Source organism: Babylonia areolata, chromosome 8 (genome assembly GCF_041734735.1).
Source record: "Babylonia areolata isolate BAREFJ2019XMU chromosome 8, ASM4173473v1, whole genome shotgun sequence".
Classification (NCBI taxonomy): Eukaryota; Metazoa; Mollusca; class Gastropoda; order Neogastropoda; family Buccinidae; genus Babylonia; species Babylonia areolata.
The window spans coordinates 46,201,672-46,222,374 of NC_134883.1; the positions used below are offsets into that span (position 1 = coordinate 46,201,672).

General features: G+C 41.7%; 2 protein-coding genes across 4 annotated transcripts in view; one reads left to right on the forward strand and one right to left on the reverse strand.

Moving 5' to 3' along the window:
* Positions 1 to 7,896, forward strand: LOC143284866 (uncharacterized). Its single transcript, XM_076591974.1, has 3 exons — positions 1 to 1,959; positions 4,679 to 4,861; positions 5,219 to 7,896. Exons 1-3 carry the CDS (start codon positions 1,777 to 1,779, stop codon positions 5,441 to 5,443), a joined length of 591 nt encoding a protein of 196 aa, XP_076448089.1. The 5' UTR covers positions 1 to 1,776; the 3' UTR covers positions 5,444 to 7,896.
* LOC143284864 (battenin-like) overlaps positions 7,519 to 20,703 on the reverse strand; it is a 26,039-nt gene continuing 12,854 nt past the window's right edge. For 2 of the 3 annotated variants that reach the window (XM_076591972.1, XM_076591971.1), the window contains exons 8-15: positions 20,208 to 20,351; positions 19,523 to 19,671; positions 17,989 to 18,047; positions 17,016 to 17,084; positions 15,701 to 15,759; positions 14,375 to 14,474; positions 12,781 to 12,921; positions 7,519 to 11,871 (exon numbers count right to left, since the gene is read on the reverse strand). In XM_076591972.1, the coding sequence (XP_076448087.1) occupies positions 11,737 to 11,871; positions 12,781 to 12,921; positions 14,375 to 14,474; positions 15,701 to 15,759; positions 17,016 to 17,084; positions 17,989 to 18,047; positions 19,523 to 19,671; positions 20,208 to 20,351 (856 nt within the window). In that variant the 3' untranslated portion in view covers positions 7,519 to 11,736. Of the gene's footprint in view, positions 11,872 to 12,021; positions 12,079 to 12,780; positions 12,922 to 14,374; positions 14,475 to 15,700; positions 15,760 to 17,015; positions 17,085 to 17,988; positions 18,048 to 19,522; positions 19,672 to 20,207; positions 20,352 to 20,703 lie in introns of those variants that run through there. The other variant, XM_076591973.1, reaches the window with a different exon arrangement.

The following is a 20,703-nucleotide window of genomic DNA, read 5'->3' on the forward strand; positions in this document are numbered from 1 at the left end:
TTTCTACATTTTCAAAGTCACATTGTGGATCTCCCTGCTTGTGACCTGAACGTCTACATGCTCTGCACACCACCTCCTTTGAACATTGTGATGCGTGGTGGTCTTTCTCCAAACATTTTGAACAAATTATGGATTTTTTAACCAGTTTTTGCTCTTTGTGGTAAATTTTTGTCTTTTCCAGTGGAACTGAAGGGACAGTTATAAAAATAAACCTCCTCCTAGTCAGAAATCTTGTTAACTTATTATCCGAGTCCCTCGCTCTCTCCATTTTTACTGAGGAACGAAGCTCACACCCTGCTTTACTTAGCGCATGTTCTATTTCAGAGTCTGCCACAGATATGGGAACATTGTCTATCCAGACCTTTGTCGACAATTTTTCCTCACCAGAGTCACTGCGAATGATAAAAGGGTTAATGTCTTTTACCTGTTGAGCGGTACCCCTTATCCGTACTCCTTGCACCAGAATAGTCGACCTGGCCTCCCTGGATGCTGGGTATATACGCCAAAGTCCATTCATCAGCTGGGCGCCAATAACTGAACCCTGCCCTGCCGTTCTTTCTGCAGCAAGACACATCTCCAGCACAGAAACAGGACGATCGCTGGTTACGTTCGGAACGTCTTTGGACTTAAGAAATACTGGGTTCACTCCTGTAGCCATGGCCGAGAACAAGAAGCCAGCGAGAGAACAGAAAGAATGAGAAAAAAAAAAATAGAGACAACCACAACAGAGGCAACGACAAATCCCGCAAAAGAAAGCTGTTTTAGAAGACCAAAAAATAAAATAAATAAAAAGGGTACACAAAAGAAAATAGCTAAGCAGGAACACTGATTAAGATAAACGAGCAGGAATAAGCAGGATACCCGAATCAAACAAACGTAACAACACAGAAGTGTAAACACAGGGAACTGTAGGCTAAGTCCAGTGAACTTAACTCAGTCGCACTCGGCTTGAGAGAGCAGAAAAAGCGTGACCGCACGCCACGGCGATCGCTCACCGAGTCCAGGGCACACCAGTTATAAAAGTTTTAAGTACGCACTCACACACAGACTCCATTCATATTAACTTTAAAGAAAGAACAATAGTTAAACAGGCCGGCCAAAGACGTCACTGCCCCTCAGATTAGCTTCAGTTGCTATCACGTTCTGGCGACAGCCCTTAGTCGGGCGTCAAGCTAGAAATCAATGCTGAAAAAAATAAGTATTCAGCAATCATCACCGGGGCTGTGACAGAAAACCTGTGAGAAAGCGTTCCTGCCAGTCCACTCGGATTGAAAACTACGTCTCATCACTTTGGACATTCACCCCTGAATGCCAGGTTCGACAGCGATGTTGTCGTCATTGTGGTCACCGGCAGTGTACACTTCCTCACAGGCAGAAAGAGAAGAGTAGGAGGAGAGTTCGTCAGAGCAAGAAAGTAAACTAGAGTGGAAAGTAGAGGAGAAACTCAAAGCTGGAAAGAGACAGGTAGAGAAACAAGAAAAAGTACGGAATGCCGGAAACGGAAGTATACAGCACGTGGTTGGGAACAGATTACAGGTGTTGCAAAAGTAAATCGACAACTTATAAATGGTAACTGTTGTACAAAAGAAAAGAAGAGCAAACTCCCCTTTCCCCAGAGGAATATTGTGTTGTATTAATTTATCAATATATATTTTAGATGTTTTCAGATTGCGACAAACAATTCCAGTTTGGCAAGGAGATGAACCTTGCATAACACGTCAGGCCTTAACTGAGGGTTTCTCTGGCGGATAGACAGTCAGTCAGAAAACCTTAACGATGACCACAAGCGTCATGTTTAGCAGGTCCTTGTTGCTAAAGCACTGCTTGTCTTCCAACAGCCCTTTTTCGTCAGCAAGTCGCTGTTTGGTGCCAAGTAGAAGTGTCTTCAGATGTTTCTCGAACGCAGCAGACGACACGAAACTGGAGGGCCAATCTCAAGAGCCGACATCCACAGTAAAGGTAATGGGTAACATCCGAAAAGTCAAACATTTGTTGATGACGTTCACTGTGTTTGTTTGCATACACATGTAAACGGATACAGTATATATAAGCATAAGTATTGTGAAACATACACACTGTATACATGCATGTAGTCGCTCTTGCGTGTGCTCACACACACACTCACTCACACACACACACACACACACACATTGAAAGCCACCTTCCCTTATCTGCCCATGCCATTGGAGCAATTTGTATGAGATCTTGTGCAACACTTCAACTTTGCCAGTGCAATACATGTATTCAACACTACATAAAACTATTTAGGGCTTTGGTGTGAGGGACTAAAGACAAAGCGACTGGCCAAACTGGAGATGGAAGAAGAGGGGGGGTGGGGGGGGGTGATACTGGGTTCTATATTATTCGTTAATAATGATGATATTTAGTGATACAAAAGGACTCATTTATATATATGCAAAATAAATCTTGTGCACACAGACCAAAGCACTTCCACATGCACTCATCATTCACACACATGCAGTATAGTTTCAGAAGGATTAAAGACAAAACTATAAAATACATTTTTAAAATGATTTTTAAAAAAACAAAAAAAACCCATACAGATTGAAAGCTGGAGAAACAACACTGGAAAGAGGTAGGGAGTGGAGAGGAGAGCTGTTGTGGAAAGAGGTAGGTTTCAAGGCCAAACATGAAAGATCTGAGTGCAGAGGTTTGACAAAGGGAGCTCATCCATGTGAAAGGTCCAGAGATGGACAACAAGCAGTGGCTGACTGTAGAAAGTTTTAATCTGGGAAAACAGAAACATAGTGGATCTGAAGCTGATTATAGAATGTGAGCTATGGGGCTCAGAGGTGAAGGCACTCATCGAGATAGGAATGGACAAAGGAATGGACGGATTTTTTTTCCTGCCCCATCATATGCACCGTTTCAGTGGCATTACAGATTTGTTTATACATTTACATCATGTATACAGTAATTGGGGTGCTGAACTGACCATAACTTTTTTTGTGCCTCACAAACCCACCAGATTATACTTCAGATCGGACGGGCGTAATAGCCGAGTGGTTAAAGCGTTGGACTGTCAATCTGAGGGTCCCGGGTTCGAATCACGGTGACGGCGCCTGGTGGGTGAAGGGTGGAGATTTTTACGATCTCACAGGTCAACATATGTGCAGACCTGCTAGTGCCTGAACCCCCTTCGTGTGTATACGCAAGCAGAAGATCAAATACGCACGTTAAAGATCCTGTAATCCATGTCAGCGTTCGGTGGGTTATGGAAACAAAACATACCCAGCATGCACACCCCCGAAAACGGAGTATGGCTGCCTACATGGCGGGGCAAAAACGGTCACACACGTAAAAGCCCACTCGTATGCATACGAGTGAACGTGGGAGTTGCAGCCCACGAACGCAGAAGAAGAAGAAGAAGAATACTTCAGATCAGATCCCCATATCAGTAAAGTGTTCAGCAGACTGAAGCTGGTCACTGGAGGAAGAATCTTTTTCAAGTATCAGTATGAATTAATAAGATATGTTTAGCATGATGCATGCACCAAATGTGTCTTTCTGGTGAGAAAATCGTAAAGACCTACTACTTGAAAAACTGTGCAGGTGCCCATACTTAGCAGTTTCAACACTTAGCCAGCATCCCTCACACTGAACACATTATTATGAAAAGAAATGCTGTCACTTAAAGGAGTATCAGATGCAATCCGGTATTCTCCCTCCTTACATTGTATCAGTGATCTAGACAATTCTCTGTGTGTAGCCTCAGAATATATATATATACTTTGTTAACTAGTAATTCAATATGAGTTGCAAGTACATCGGTTTGATTGTGAATATACAAACATGACAAACATGGAAGTCATGCTCTGTGTCTTTCTTTCTCCAGGGAGGAAAATGGCAGAATGGTTGAGATGTTCGATCGGGCTGCCAATATAGAGAGTCCATGAGGGTGTGCATTCAAATCCTGCTCTCGCCCTTTCTGCCAAGTTTGACTGGAAAATCAAACTAAGCGTCTAGTCATCAGGACGAGATGATAAACCATGGTCCCGTGTGCAGCACGCACTTTGCACACTGAAAAAGAACTGATGGCAACAAGAGTGGTTGTTGTAGTTGTTGTATTTCGTTTTATCACAACAGATTTCTCTGTGTGAAATTTTGGCTGCTCTCCGCAGGGAGAGTGCCTCGCTACATACAGCGCCACTCATTTTTAAAAAATTTTTTCCTGCATGTTTTATTTGTTTTTCCTATCAAAGTGGATTTTTCTACAGAATTTTGCCAGGAACAACCCTTTTGTTGCTGTGGGTTCTTTTACGTGCGCTAAGTGCATGCTGCACACGGGACCTCGGTTTATCATCTCCTCTGAATGACGAGCATCCAGACCACCACTCAAGGTCTAGTGGAGGGGGAGAAAATATCGGCGGCTGAGCCGTGATTCGAACCAGCGCGCTGAGATTATCTCGCTTCCTAGGCGGACGCGTTACCTCTAGGCCATCACTCCAGTGTTTTCCTCTGGCAAAATTCTGTAGAAGAAATCCACTCTGATAGGTACACAAACTATATAATCATGCACTTATGGCCTGACTAAGCGCGTTGGGTAATGCTGCTGGTCAGGCATCTGCCTAGCAGATGTGGTGTGGCATATATATAAATTTGTCCGAACGCAGTGACGCCTCCTTGAGAAACTGAAACTGAAACTTTCTGTCTCCAGGTTCTGTATGATGGGGAGTGTAACATCTGTGTGCACGAGGTCAGTGTGCTGAAGAGACTGGCCAGACAGCGACCTGTGCTCTTTGTGGACATCAGTACCCCAGACTTCAGAGCCGACAGGTTTGAGGGCGTCACCTATGAAATGGCCATGAAAGAAATGCACGTCATCGCAGCAAATGGAAAGGTGAACCTGGCATGCCCAGTGATTGTTTGTTAGTCTGTCCTGCCCAGAACCTGCTGCATTTGTTGTTACGTCATCACAGGATACGCTGATATTCACGTTTCTGCACACACACACACATACAAAAATACACACACACATACATGTATGCACTCACACACAGAAATACACACACACGCAGATGGACTCAAGACACATACGTTACAGAGCTATGCACACAAAAACATACAAACACACACACACACACAGGAGCACACATGCACACACAAAGCACACACACACACACATACATACACAAAGCATGCACACACATTGAGATCAGGAACAGTCCATTAGAAAGGTGATTTAACATGTGTACAGGTGCTTGTGCAAGCCGACGCCATCCGTGAGATGTACAGGGCATGTGGTCTGGGATGGGTGGCAGCGTTCACAGAGCTGCCAGTTCTGGAGAAAGTCTGCAACTACCTGTACACACAGTTTGCCGTCTACAGGCTGAGGGCAGCCCTGGACCGCTGTGAGTCTGGCGTCAGCTGCTCCATCAAGCTGAAGCATTTGAAGGACAAACTGAGATCTCCACAGAACTAGTCTAGTTGACTTGATATTCCCTGAGGTTTTTACTGTCATCCATCACTGTCATGGACTTTCTTAAGGCCTAAGTGCGTCGGGTTACGCTGCTGGTCAGGCATCTGCTTGGCAGATGTGGTGTAGCGTATATGGATTTGTCCTAACACAGTGACGCCTCCTTGAGCTACTGATACTGATACTGTCATGGACTGACATTAGAAAAAAAAAAGTCAGCATTTCGTAGTTTTTGTTGGATTTTCCACCAGTACAGTTTTGACAGTGAATGTAAGATGTCCACAGTTCTTTGCATTTCCCAGCTATCTCTTCTTGATAGCTATGTTTTGCTGCTTTTGTTGAGAACACATACGGGTTGACCCTTGTGCAATAGTGGTGGTAATGCTACATTCATGTGTGGATCATACATATTTTTTTTTGTACAACCACTCTTCAAGGTGTTTTATCTGTTCTCATTTGACGTATGTTTTAGTTTGATATGTAAGTGTTGCCAAAGGTCTGCCCAGTAACATCTCACAGGTGATGGCATCTTTGAGTGCAGTGGTGTTGCTTTGATGTTCATGAGTGCAGTGTACAAAATGCTTTTTTCTTCTTCTTTTTTTTTCTTCTTTTAAAAAAAAAAAAATATTATCTACAATAAAGACTTGTCTCAATGAGGGTACCATGGGAAGATTTTATTGTATCGTTGTTCAAAGACATAGGAATTGTGTTGTTCATTCACTCATCTTTGCACACCAATGCATATGACCAAACAGTGTGGTGTGCTAGATTCCCAATTTCTATGTGAAGTGTTGGAACAGCTTTCCGACACACTGTGGTCCATAGTCACCAACAGTATCACCTGGACTGCTAAACTTTGATAGGGATACAGTCTTTCAGAATTCTTCTGTGACAACTTCGCTGGTGAGACTGAGATCTGTTGTAGATGGAAATTATCTGCTCAAGCGTAAGTCTGTGTGTTGGGTGTGTGTACATGAGTGTATGCCTGTTTGTTCAGTATCATGTGAAATAAACAAACATTAAATCAAGAAATAGTGTGTAATGTGTGAAATGTGTCAAAACATGGTATGAGTTATGAATGAAACTTACAACCATATCAGCATAGATGACAATCTATGACCACTGTGATATAGAAAGATGAGAAATATAAGTCAAAGATATTCAGTAATTCAGTAATTCAGTCTGCACAGCAGTGTAGATGACGACACACTCTTCAGTCCCAAACTCATACATGCCTAATTCATTCCATCCATCAACATTCGCAAAACCAAAATTACATTTGCATTCATAATGACTACCAAGTTAAACCGATCTCACAGTCAAAGGTTACTCACTTGTGTAGCTTTCGTTGGCGATCCAGCCGGCTTGCATTCATATAAAAACAAAAAAAGTGTATTATTCCTTTAAAGTTTTTTTTTTAAATGACAAAATCCTTTGTGCCTGGAATGTTGCTTCAAGTGCAGCTTAAAAGTACATGGGCATTTATGAATGAAGACAAAAACGACAGCGAAGTACACAGGAACTTAATTCCAGTACATTGTGCTAAGTTACTTAGGCCAAAAAGATAGTGATTATGCTTGCACAGAATCACACCAACTTATTTAAACGCCTGTTGATACCAGTGACAAAAATCGATACACTTTCACTAACCAAGAACAAAGTGACCCGAGAGAACCAAGATCCCTATACACACCTCAACCAGCCTCAGTGACATTGCCACCCTGACTTTTCTCTGGGTTCCCACAAGTCTCGGAAAACAAAAGACACTTTGCCACTAGTACAGTTAAAATCACAAAATCCGTGACATGCCAATGATATTGACCATTCTGTCACTTTTTCATGAAGGATTTAGATAAAAAATCTGAACATGAACTTACTTATACGTAATACGCCTACCATATATTATAAATTAACCATAACATAATCAAAATTATACTTAACACACTAATCATACAATAATCTCTCCATTTTTTCCCTGCAGCAGATGTACAGATAGAAATGAAGTGCACATCTACCACACATCTTTTTGCTCCCTTGAGTATCTATTCAGTCTTTTTTTTTTTTTTTTTTTTGGGGGGGGGGGCTGCTTACAGTCCAACCTATACCCCAGGGGTAGGCCACAGCGCTGAGTTTGCTTAGAGTTAAGAATGTTCCCAACTCCACAGTAAATTCCATACCCTCAGGAATAGTCTTCACTCTAAGCAAAAGCCCAGGCAACAACATCAGGGCTGAAAACCCTGATAATGAATGTATGTATTCAAATTACTCATGCATAAATATTGGTCCTGTAGAACATGAACAAAACAACAACAAAAACCCTGAACAAAAAAAAAACAAAAAACACCTGGAAAAAAAATGCAAAGCTCTGTCACAGTCATGCACATAAACTTTGGGCATGCCTCTGAAGTTCACCATTCCGTCAATGTGTCATCTGAGCATTAAAAAAAAAAAAAAAATAACCTGAATATAACTCTACACAATGAACTGTGTCATCTGAGGATTTAAAAAAAACCTGACCTGACTGTACACAATGAACTATGTCATCCTAAGAACACGGAAGAAGAAGAAAAACTGTGTCATCCGAGGATTAAAAAAAATCCTAATCTGAACATAACTGTACATAAATAGGCGTACAAGACCAAGATTTGCCAACAGGCACCCCACAAATCATATGCACACACAAAAAATACAACATAATAAAATCTTCCAATTATCAAGTTCAGAAAATGACAAAAATTATCCTGGGCTTTCTTGAAAAAAAAAAAAGGTGGGGGTGCGGGGGGCTATTTGAATAGAACTGCAATGCAGAAAATAAGAAAAAGAAGAGATAGCAGAAGGAAAAAGCCAGAAAAACAAGAGTGGTATCAACAGAATAACGGCCCATCCTTTGTGCATGCTGGCTTGGAATGTCAAATGCAACAAGTATGCATTTAATCTGGCTTTCTATGCATGCTCATCCAAGCTTTTGTTGTCAAATATCACACACTCTAAAGATGAATAAAAACAACAACAAAACTAACTAAAAAAATCAGGGGCTTTTTCAAAAACAAACTTACCTCAGAAAAAAACAAAATCTATGAACAGCAAAATACTGTTCCCAAATAAATCACTCGATATAAATATATAAAAAATCTTTATAAATGTGTCCAACTCTTGCTCAACAACCTACTGAAGGGTCAATAAACAACAATAGTGTGCACATTATCAAACATTATCAAAATGGAAACATACATTAAGAGCAAAAGAGTGCTCCCAAATAATCTACCTCGATAAAAGAAAGTATATATATATATCTATATCTATCTATCAAGCACAATACTCATCATGGAAAGGACAACATGAACAATTGTGCACATATGCGTACATATATTTATGTACATGATAGTTCATTTATCAACATCTAATTCTTGCTCACTGACCCGAACTCCAGAATCACACATCAAGTTACATGCACACTTCATGAACTGTTCCCATCACCAAAATTAGAAATACAGTGTCATTACAATTTCATGGCACTAACCATTGAGCATCAAAAAGTACACATCATCAATAAAATGCATACAAAATATATTAGGTTATTTCTTCATACAGGGACAGGAAATAATGTTGATCAAATGATCAGCACAGTAGCCATTCATCGTTTGATTAACCCCCATCAAACGATTATCATAGTAGCCATTCACTGTCTGATTAACCCTTATCAAATGAGCACCACAGCAGCCATTCACTGCCTGATTAACCCCTATCAAACAATAAGCCCTCTTAAACAATCAGCACAGTAGCCATTCACTGTCTGATTAACTCCTATCAAATGATCAGCACAGTAGCCATTCACTGTCTGATTAACCCCTATCAAACGGTCAGCACAGTAGCCATTCACTGTCTGATTAACCCCTATCAAACGATCAGCACAGTAGCCCCTATCAAACGGTCAGCACAGTAGCCATTCACTGTCTGATTAACCCCTATCAAACGATCAGCACAGTAGCCATTCACTGTCTGATTAACCCCTATCAAACGATCAGCACAGTAGCCATTCACTGTCTGATTAACCCCTATCAAACGATCAGCACAGTAGCCCCTATCAAACGGTCAGCACAGTAGCCATTCACTGTCTGATTAACCCCTATCAAACGATCAGCACAGTAGCCATTCACGGTCTGATTAACTCCTATCAAATGATCAGCACAGTAGCCATTCACTGTCTGATTAACCCCAGCACAGTAGCCATTCACTGTCTGATTAACCCCTATCAAATGATCAGCACAGTAGCCATTCACTGTCTGATTAACCCCTATCAAACGATCAGCACAGTAGCCATTCACTGTCTGATTAACCCCTATCAAACGATCAGCACAGTAGCCATTCACTGTCTGATTAACCCCTATCAAACGATCAGCACAGCAGCCATTCACTGTCTGATTAACCCCCTATCAAATGATCAGCACAGTAGCCATTCACTGTCTGATTAACCCCTATCAAACGATCAGCACAGTAGCCATTCACTGTCTGATTAACCCCTATCAAACGATCACCACAGCAGCCATTCACTGTCTGATTAACCCCTATCAAACGATCAGCACAGTAGCCATTCACTGTCTGATTAACCCCTATCAAACGATCAGCACAGTAGCCATTCACTGTCTGATTAACCCCCTATCAAACGATCAGCACAGTAGCCATTCACTGTCTGATTAACCCCTATCAAACGATCAGCACAGTAGCCATTCACTGTCTGATTAACCCCTCGACAGCTGGACCTTGGTGAAATAAGATCAGTGTGGCAGGGTTCTGAAGTGCAACAACTACTTCTTCTTGTGTACTTCTGAATGGTGTGATTGTGTGACTGGCACTCCCAAGAGGAAGGAGTTCAAATCAATACACAGTGATGACCAACATCCTGACCTGTATCTCAGGCAGCAGCTCTTCACTGATGAGCGTGTTTGTCAGCAGCAGTAAATGCAGTGATTATGGTTGTTGTGGAGAGAATGTTTACACGTCTTCATCGTTATTTGGCCTGAGGGATACAAATCAAACGAAATAGATAAACTGAAAAACAAACGTAAAACTGAAGGAAACTGGAAAAAAAAAGGCATAAAACTGAAAGAAAGAAATTTTGAAAAAAACTGGCATACCAATTAAACGAATTCTGAAACACACATAAAACTGAATGAAACATACACTGAAAAACAAACATAAATCCAATGAAAACAGACCTATTCAAACCAGGCAAAACACCTAAAGGAACAATAACAGGTAAACTAAAAGAATCTTGGTAAAAGTTGACTTTGGAATAAAAGAGGCGACGTATCGAGCCACAGGCTCTTCTTCAGGCAAATGAAATGAGTGAGTGACAGACAGAAAGATACAGACAGAGAGGAGAGAGAGTAAAGTTCAGGAAAGGAAAGTGATGAGAAGTCACAGAAAAGGACACAAAAATCTTGGTAAAAGTCGACTTACGTTGGATAAAAGAGGCGACATATCTAAAGGAATAGGTATAATTACAGACAAAACAGCTGCAGCAATATGACTGGGAAGTTTCCATGAACACAAGATGTCTGCAGAAAGAACTGTCATCAATATTTTACCCTGATTCACATGTTACAGAAGGTTTTAGGAAGGGATGGCAGAAGATAGTATACATAATGAATGTATGTATTCAAATTTCACATGCATATTCACCAGCATGTCACTCTGATGTGCAGGATACAGAAGAGGTTGTGGGAAGGAATGGCTGAAGAAAATACAGATAATGAATGTATTCAAATTACTCTTGCATATTCATCAGTATTGCATCCTGATGCGGTAGGAGCAGATGTGGTTGTGGGAAGGAATTGCCAAAGGTTATAACAATAATGTAACAGACTGGGTGGTAAGGGGGTGTATGCTGTGATGGATTTAACTGGAAGGAATCTGGATTGAAAGGATCAAAGAGGATTCAGAGCTGAGTTTAACAACCTACTGGCTAACACCCTAAAGGTCAAGTTGTTCAGGGATGAGGTCTTGACTTGATTTAATAAAGGTTGCATTGTTTGTTTTTCAAGGGGGTGGGTTCTGGCTGGGTGTCTGGGTGGGTGGGGGTCTATCAAAATATAACATAATTGACGAATGTATATAAGTTCAAACCACTCTTGCATATTCATCAGTATCACATCCTGATGTTGTGGGAGGGGATGGCAGAAGATAATATCTAGATAATGAATGCATGTATTCAAATCACTCTTGCATATTCATCAGGAATGGCAGAAGATAATATCTAGATAAAGAATGCATGTATTCAAACCACTCTTGCATATTCATCAGTATCTCATCCTGATGCGCTGGGTACAGATGTGGTTGTGGGAGGGGATGGCAGCAGCCCCGGCCAGAGCAATGCCCACGGTGTCCCCCACTGTGGCCACCCCTAGACTGAACTCACTGTACTGTGGCTCCACCTGCACACACACACACACATCACACACACACGGCTACATTATACCATTCAGAACACCCCTAGACTGAACTCACTGTACTGTGGCTCCACCTGCACACACACACACACATCACACACACACACACACACACATACATACACACACCATATAGATATATTATACCATTCAGAACACCCCTAGACTGAACTCACTGTACTGTGGCTCCACCTGCACAGACACACACACACACACACACACACACCACAGAGCTACATTACACCACTCAAACATTCATGTCAACATTTTTTGTTTTGTACTCAGAGATACCAAGTGTTTGTAGGAACAATCAGGAAATTCGGTGGGAACATTTTGTATTTTAGTAGGAACACTCGGACTCCCAGCCACATCAGCAAACATACATTTTAACTTAATCCACCAGGCACAGACGCTGTTTGACCGAGACACAAATTGATTTAGCCATGTTCTCTCTTGTTCGGGTAAACCATTAAGCTGACTGGCCCACCCAATGCTGTTTCAATGTAAACACGCACATGAGCACATGAGACCAAGGTTAGTAGTGACTGCCCGGCCTCAAGATCGGTAAGTCTAGAGCGTCTGGGTAATGTTACAGCAGGAAAGTATGTGAACATGCTATGTAGTCAAACATGAACTTGTTGGAACAATTTTGACATCGGCTTAACGTTGAACAAACTGCGATCAAATGTAACAAAATATGGCGAAATCGTAACAGTTGACATCTCTGTGTATGTGCGTATTTGATCTTCTGCATACGGGACCCTACAATTGAAAGTCTGAGCTCTCCCCTCTCTATCTCTCTGTATTCCTCAATCTCTCTCTCTCTCAACGCTTTAACCACTCTGCTAATAATAAAATCCCACTGCTTTCCTAGCCCTGTCAGAGCACACTGACCTCCTGCCTGATCTTGTAGAAGGTGTTGACATAGGCCGACCCACCCAGCAGTCCCTCCCACAGCACGATCACCACCATGATCCAGAAGCTGGGGATGAAGCGGAGAAACACCTCCGCTATCAGCAAACTCATGTTGGCCACCTGCACAATGATGACGATGATGTATGATGTGGATACATATATGGATGAAGCGGAGAAACACCTCCGCTATCAGCAAACTCATGTTGGCCACCTGCACAATGATGACGATGATGTATGATGTGGATACATATATGGATGAAGCGGAGAAACACCTCCGCTATCAGCAAACTCATGTTGGCCACCTGCACAATGATGACGATGATGTATGATGTGGATACATATATAGTGCCTATCCTCGGTGACCAAGCTCAAAGCGCTTTACAAATACAGGGTCATTAATTTTGCGCAACAGGCTGCCTACCTGGGTAGAGCCGACTGACAGCTGCCACTGGGCACCCATCGTTCGTTTCCTGTGTTGTTCAATCAGATTTCAAGTACACACACATACACACTCAGACAGACATGTAACAATGGACTGTTACTTTTCAGCTTTCAGGTTTCAAGGAGGTGTCAAGAGTGTGTGCAAGACTGATCCATATACACAATACGCCACATCTGCTGTATAAAAAGAAAAAGAAAGAAAGAAGCAGAAGCCTGATCTTCATATGAACCCAGCATGCTGATCAGGCTTTGAGAGCCTGCCCAAAAAATATTGTGAAGTGAAATATTACAAGGTAGAGGGCCAATTATAGAACTGAAATAAGGACAAAACAGTAACACAGCTCTTTCTGTCTTTATCTACTTATTTAGAAACACTTTGATGTTTTTAACACTGAAGACACTGCCCACAGCACGGAGATAAGATAATTCAAAGAATGCACACATGCACACTTTTTTTTTAACATTTTTTTTTCTTTGTTTTTTTTTCTTTGTTGCTAACAGTCCAGCCCACAACACAAGGCTGAAAAACTGAATACTGGTCATACAGAATCTGAACAAAATAACCACCATGCATGCACGCACGCGCGCACGCGCGCGCGCGCACACACACACACACACACCACCTGGAAAAGAAAATCAGGTATTCATGCACGTAACGCTAGTGCATGACCCTGATGTTTGACTATTCTGTCAATTCATAGACAGGTAATAAAAAAAAACTAACTAACCTGAACATAAACATAAGTCATAAAATCATATATATATATATACACACATATATATATATATATACATATATATATATACATATGATAACAGGCATAAAAAGCCAAAAATGCCAACATGCATCTTACACTCCCTAGGCATAATACAAAAATTAAAAAAAGATGCCACACACAAAAAGATGCCTAATCATCAAGTACAGAAAAAGACAAAACATACCCCAAGCTTTGTAGAAAATCTACAGGTGAATGGACCAGCAAAACAGAAAATAAGAAAGGAAAGAAAAAAAAAAAAGCAAGCCAGAAACAAAGAGAGTGATAGAAAAGAAGAAAATTCTAGCCAGAGCTACTTTTGGCTAGACTCTACAGGTCACCACGAAACAAAACTGGATCCCACAACAGCAAGTTACCTGGAGCACTGGCAGAATCCACAGCCACTTGGTGGGGATGGGCAAGCAGGTGACGGTGGAGCGCGAGATGAAGACACCAATCTGGTAGTCCACCTGATACCTGAACCATCATAGTTTCAGTGTCAGTTTCAAGTTTCTCAAGGAGGCGTCACTGTGTTCGGACAAATCCGTATGCGCTACACCACATCTGCTAGGCAGATGCCTGACAGCAGCATAACCCATCGTGCTTGTCAGGCCTTGAGTGCATGCTAATATATTTGTCTGCCTATTGGAGAGGATTTCATTTTACATAATTTTGCCAGAGAACAACACTCTCTTGTTATGGGTTCTTTTTCAGTGCGCAAAGTGCGCGCTGCACACAGGACCTCGGTTTGATTTTCCAGTCAAACTTGGGAGAAAGGGCAAGAGCGGGATTCAAACCCACACCCTCACGGACTCTCTGTATTGGCAGCTGAGCGTCTTAACCATTCTGCCACCTTCCTCCATGGCACTTGTAACAAATAATAATAATAATAATAAGAAGAAACATATTAATACATACAGGGCTGAATCTTGGGCAAAGGCAAAGCAAAAGCACTTTCACATCAGACAGTCAAATACCAAAGAATCAAAGAGACGAAAGACAAAACTTATAAACATACCTGTGTACACAGAAGGCTAAAGAAACAATAGACAGAAAGAGGGAGAGAAGAAAGAGACTATTTTAAAAAAAAGAAGAAGAAAGTATTAAGGAAAGACTTGAAGTTTTAAGGAAAGACTTGAAGATAAGTATTAAGGCAGAGATTTGACAAAGCAAAAGAGGGAGCTCATTCAAAGTGAAGGTCCAGAGACATAGTGGGGCCAACTGTTGAATGTTTGCATCTAGGAACTCAAAACGGAGTTCGTTATGTAAGTATTGGCTCACCTAGTCAGATCACACTTAGCCACATCATGCCATACACACAACTGCAGGCTGAGAACATTTTGCCTTTTGTGTTTACTGCAGTTTGTAGCATTGTATTAATGTATATAGATTTTGTTTTTCCACTTCTATGTCCTCATGTACTCTTGTGTGGTATAATGCACTACTGTATACGTATAGTCTCATGTGCGGTGTTTAGAGCCCATTATATAAGGAGTTTGAGCCATATAAGTGCAATATATTATTATTATTATTATTATCATTTTCACACAAAGTGCTGTAAAAATCATTTTTCAGCTCATGTCTGATGGTCAGTTTTGTTTGAAAATAACACTCTTCCCTTGGATCACTTCCTTGATCTGGAAGTGGCTGAGTATTTCTGCAGACAAAAAACAAAGTGAACAAACATTGTGACCCCAGCTCACCATCTGTACTGGGCTGCCTTGTTCAACCAGCTGATGTTGTTGAAGTACAACAGTTCATGCTGAAACAAAACGACAGCCCGATTCATTGTTAAAGAGACACACATGAGGAAGACAGCAGGGAGGGTGGGCAGACCCACTTTCATCTGATTTTCCTAGAGGTTCCCCGGTTATTTTTAGCGAATGCTGTGCGCAAGCGCGTCTCCATTTCCTTTTTTTCCAGGTCACCCAAAGGCTAAAATTTCATTGTGGAAATCGCTGTTCTGAAGAAAGAATTTTGAACATTTTCGATGACTATTTTTGCAAGTTTACAAGATGCATTAGGTTTTATATTTACACCCATTACTTCCTTTAGTATTTTTTGTTTACTTTGAGCATGGTTCTTGTCATAAATCTGCCATCACATATTCAAACTGATCCATTTATAAAGTGTGCCGAAAAGTTGCCCGAACAAAGGCAGCGCAAACTCAGAGAAGCCAGTTATGGTGATGGGCTACCCATGTCATCATATGTCCTACTTCTCGCTCTGCAAGCGATGAAAAGTCCACCATGAAAGCGGGCTGCACACCCTCCCTGGTATCACTGTCAGACAACTGTCAGTACTGTCATCAACACCACCCTCTTCCTCATCCTAAGTGCTGGTTGCACCCCTGCTCAGGTGTTAATCTTTGACACACTGTCTGACAGTGAGTGAGAGACTGACCTCTGCCGACTTGCCCACAGCTGTGCGTCAGTGAGGTCTGTCAGCTCCATCTGATGGATTGTTTGGTTGAAGGCTGAAGACCCCTTAGCCTTTTATGCCATGTGGGAGATGAATTCATATCCACTGTGCTAGGGCTTGGCATAGGAAGGTGGGGCCCAATCCTCTCCTTCTGAATTGTACGTGGACATAAACTAAGGTTTAACTCTTTCACCACCAAGTTTCTGGGTGAAAAACACTCCCCAGCAGCAAATATTCTAGAAACAATGATCTCAGTCACAGGCTTCAGTTCACGTCAAAATAACACAACAGACTTGTTCGCTTCAAACTTGGTCAGGAAGCAAAGGTTAGCCATTGTTCTAACAGTGGGAAACTGGCTGCATAGCATATATGCCATGGACATGTGCATGATAGAGAATCAAACCCATCTGTGAGCTAGTCTTGACAAATACATCAATCAGTTTCACATTTGCAAAAACCAATATGTTTTCCTGAACCTGGACAGGCAGAAAGGACTCACACACACACACACACACACGCACACACATGTGCGCTCACACACACACACACACAAAACAAACAACAACAAACACATGCACACACACACAGAGGTCTCACCAATCCCTGGTTGATGAAGTACTCAGCAAAGTACACCGTGGTTAGGGGAATCATGTACTTCATCAATGGCTGTGGACACACAACAAAGCACACATTACTGTCGTCATCACCAACATTATCATCACCTCAAGATAGATAATCAAGAATCATAAAAAAAAACCCACATACAAATTATAATCATGAAAAATTACTACTGCTGCTTCTAGTACTGTTTCTAGAGCTACTCCAGACAATGAGGGGACAGAAGATTTGAAGAGGCATTGTCTGAGCATGACGTGATAAAGCCTACTAAGAGACCAGGGATACAGTTCTACAGAGATATAAGGGATACAGGAGCTCTACTGAGTGACCAAGGATACAATTCTACTGAGTGACGGGATACACAAAAAAAGAAAGTGCAAAGGCTGTTCAATTTTCTGATATATTTCTCAACTCCATGTATGCCAGTATTGCGCTTTGCTATGGCGAAGTGAATAGTGATAAAAATATGGTCCGTCAGCCATTGTTTTAACGCATTATACATAGCCGCCGGACCTGCATACATCCACACTTACAGACGCAAAACTCTACACAATCCATTCACACTTACAGACACAAAACTCCACACAATCCATTCACACTTACATCCACAAACTGCACACAATACATTCACACTTACAGGCACAAAACTCCACATAATCCACTTACAATTACAGGCACAAAACTCCACACAATCCATTCACACAGGCATAAAACTCCACACAATACATTTACACTTTCAGGCACAAAACTCCACATAATCCATTCACACTTACAGACACAAAACTCCACACAATCCATTCACACTTACATCCACAAACTGCACACAATACATTCACACTTATAAGCACAAACTCCACATAATCCATTCACACTTACAGTTACAGGCACAAAACTCCACACAATCCATTCACACTTACATCCACAAAACTGCACACAATACATTCACACTTACAGGCACAAGACGAAGCTTTTGCTGCAGAGTCAGCTTCACCTTTACTTTTTCTTTCTCCTCTGCAACAAACTCTACAATAAATACACATTGCAACTCATTCTTTGTGCATGTGTGTGTGTGCAATGCAAGTACAAGTGTACGTGTGTGGGGATGTGTACAGTACATGTGTGTGTACAATTGTATATCAGATGATGGGCGCAACAGGCGAGTGGTTAAAGCGCTGGACTTTCAATCTGAGGGTTCCAGGTTTGAATCTCTGTATCGGCGCCTGGTGGGTAAAGGGTGGTGATTTTTATGATCTCCCAGGTCAACATATGTGCAGACCTGCTAGTGCCTGAACCCTCTTCATGTGTATACGCAAGCAGAAGATCAAATGCGCATGTTAAAGATCCTGTAATCCATGTCACCGTTCAGTGGGTTATGGAAACAAGAACATATCCAACATACACCATCCCCCCAACCCCCAGACCTCCGAAAGCAGAGTATGGCTGCCTACATGGCGGGGTAAAAGCCCACTTGTGTACATACGAGTGAACATGGGAGTTGCAGCTCACGAACACAGAAGAAGAAGTATATCAGATGTGGTCAGCGTATGTGCATATGACTCTATGTTCCTGACAGCATAATCATCAACATGCATGAAACAGTACTCAAGGGACGGACTGTGATTATGTGTGCATGTTTCCATAAAAATATAACCTCTATCAGATTAATGCTGGTCACATCGGACACACATACAAAAAAAAAAAGGAAAACATGTTCAAGTCACCTTTCAGAATTGTGCGTGTGTGTCTGTGTGTGTGCTTGCAGGCACATATGTGCATAGTGTGCATATGTGCAAGTGTGAAAAGGTTGTACTTTGTTTTTCTTATCAAAATGATCGGTGTTTAATCAAATCAATGGTATTAAGGTGAAAATACATGAAAAAGTCTAGAATAAAACAGCAGAATATGTACAATGTTGAAAGTTTGGGTCTTTCAAACGGATTTACTACATTAATTTCTATGTTTTACGTAAATATGTGCAATGCTTTTATACTCATGTCTTATATGCTTATGTCATGATTAATTAATGTTTTAGGGTTGAGCAACATTGTTATGAATCAATGAAACAGAAGTAATGATGAAGAAGGCGACAGTCTGAACGTTTGACTGATTTATAATAAATCATAATAAAACTATGAAGTACCAATCAATATGGCATGCTTAAAACAGTGTAGCTCCATTTCCAGCACACATTCTACGACAAACGCTCATTTCTGTCGGTGAGGAAAAATATGATTTGGATCGTTAGGTATGTATAGGTAACCCCCCCGCCCCCCTCCTGACCCCCGGCTCCCCACTCCCATCCCACCCCCTCCATCTCCGGCCGTTATGTTTTGTTGTTGTGCAGCAACAATGTGAACCATGAAAACTTTACCTCTTGTTGTATGCCAACTTTTCACTGTTTTGTTTGTAACACAGCATGCATAACAGACCTCACCACTCAAAAATTCTCTGTCTGAACTGGGTTCTTGACTTCTATCTTTTCTCACCTCGGAGCAGCATTGTTGTGTCAGAGTTTGAGTCTTCTGACACGTTGGGATTCAAGGGGTCAGAGTTTGAGTTTCCTGAAGTGTTGGAATCAGCAGAGCCAACAAGCAGTGTCCTGCTTCGGTCGGGTTTGGTCAGCACCAGGAAATAGCTGAGGAAGAAAGGAAAAAAACAAACACTGCCTATGGATCATGACTAAAAACACACACATAAAAGTCTTGGCATCTTGACCCATGGCATAGAGTGAATTGCACACACACACACACACACACTCACACACATAAACTCACTCTCAATACACACACATGCACACACACACACAAACACATGCATGCACACATCTCACATGCATGTAACACACACATGATTTTTTTTACAATCAGACATATGGCACCAACCCCCCCAACCCCCTCCCCCAAACCAATATCTATATCTGTCTATCTATCTATCTATCTATAGTATATATACCAAGAAGAAGAAAGCATAAAAAAAATTTAAAACAGGGAAATAAAAAGAACAGAAAAAAAACAACAAGAAAAACAGCCAACTGTTTCAAATATTGTCCACAATAATCGTACAACGCTCCTTGCCACACACACACACACACACACTCAAACACCAACAATATGCATCGCCCCCCACACCCCCACCCCTCACACACTTACACACCCACAAACACACCATTACCTGACCCCCATCAGCACAGGAATGACGACTAGGCTGAGGACAGTATTTCGGGCAGACAAACCAGCAGCTGTCAAACCAGCGTACCCCAGGGCTCCAAACACACCTGCCGCCCCTGTCCCTGATGACCACGCTGACACCACTTTCCTAGGACACACACACACACAATGCCCTGCATGCAATGCCGACCCCAAAATCTTTCCATCAGGAAACGATACAAAAACATTGAAGTAGGTGTCAAGAATTGATGATGATATGGATACTTACACAGCGCCTATCCTCAGTCGGACACCAAGCTCTAAGCGCTTTACAAACACGGGAGTCATTTGCACAACAGGCTGCCTACCTGGGTAGAGCCAACTGACAGCTGCCATTTGGGTGCTTGTCATTCGTTCCCTGTGTCATTCAATCAGGTTTCAGTTACACACACATGTACACTCATACAGACATGTAACATTTTACATGCATGACCGTTTTGTTCATTTACCCTGGATTACAG

Excerpts from the sequence above, each read along its gene's own strand:
- LOC143284866 (XM_076591974.1), top strand. The coding sequence starts at position 1,777 with ATGACCACAAGCGTCATGTTTAGCAGGTCCTTGTTGCTAAAGCACTGC. Across the intron at positions 1,960-4,678 it reads AGCCGACATCCACAGTAAAG|GTTCTGTATGATGGGGAGTG; the intron begins GTAATGGGTAAC and ends TTCTGTCTCCAG. Across the intron at positions 4,862-5,218 it reads TCATCGCAGCAAATGGAAAG|GTGCTTGTGCAAGCCGACGC; the intron begins GTGAACCTGGCA and ends ACATGTGTACAG.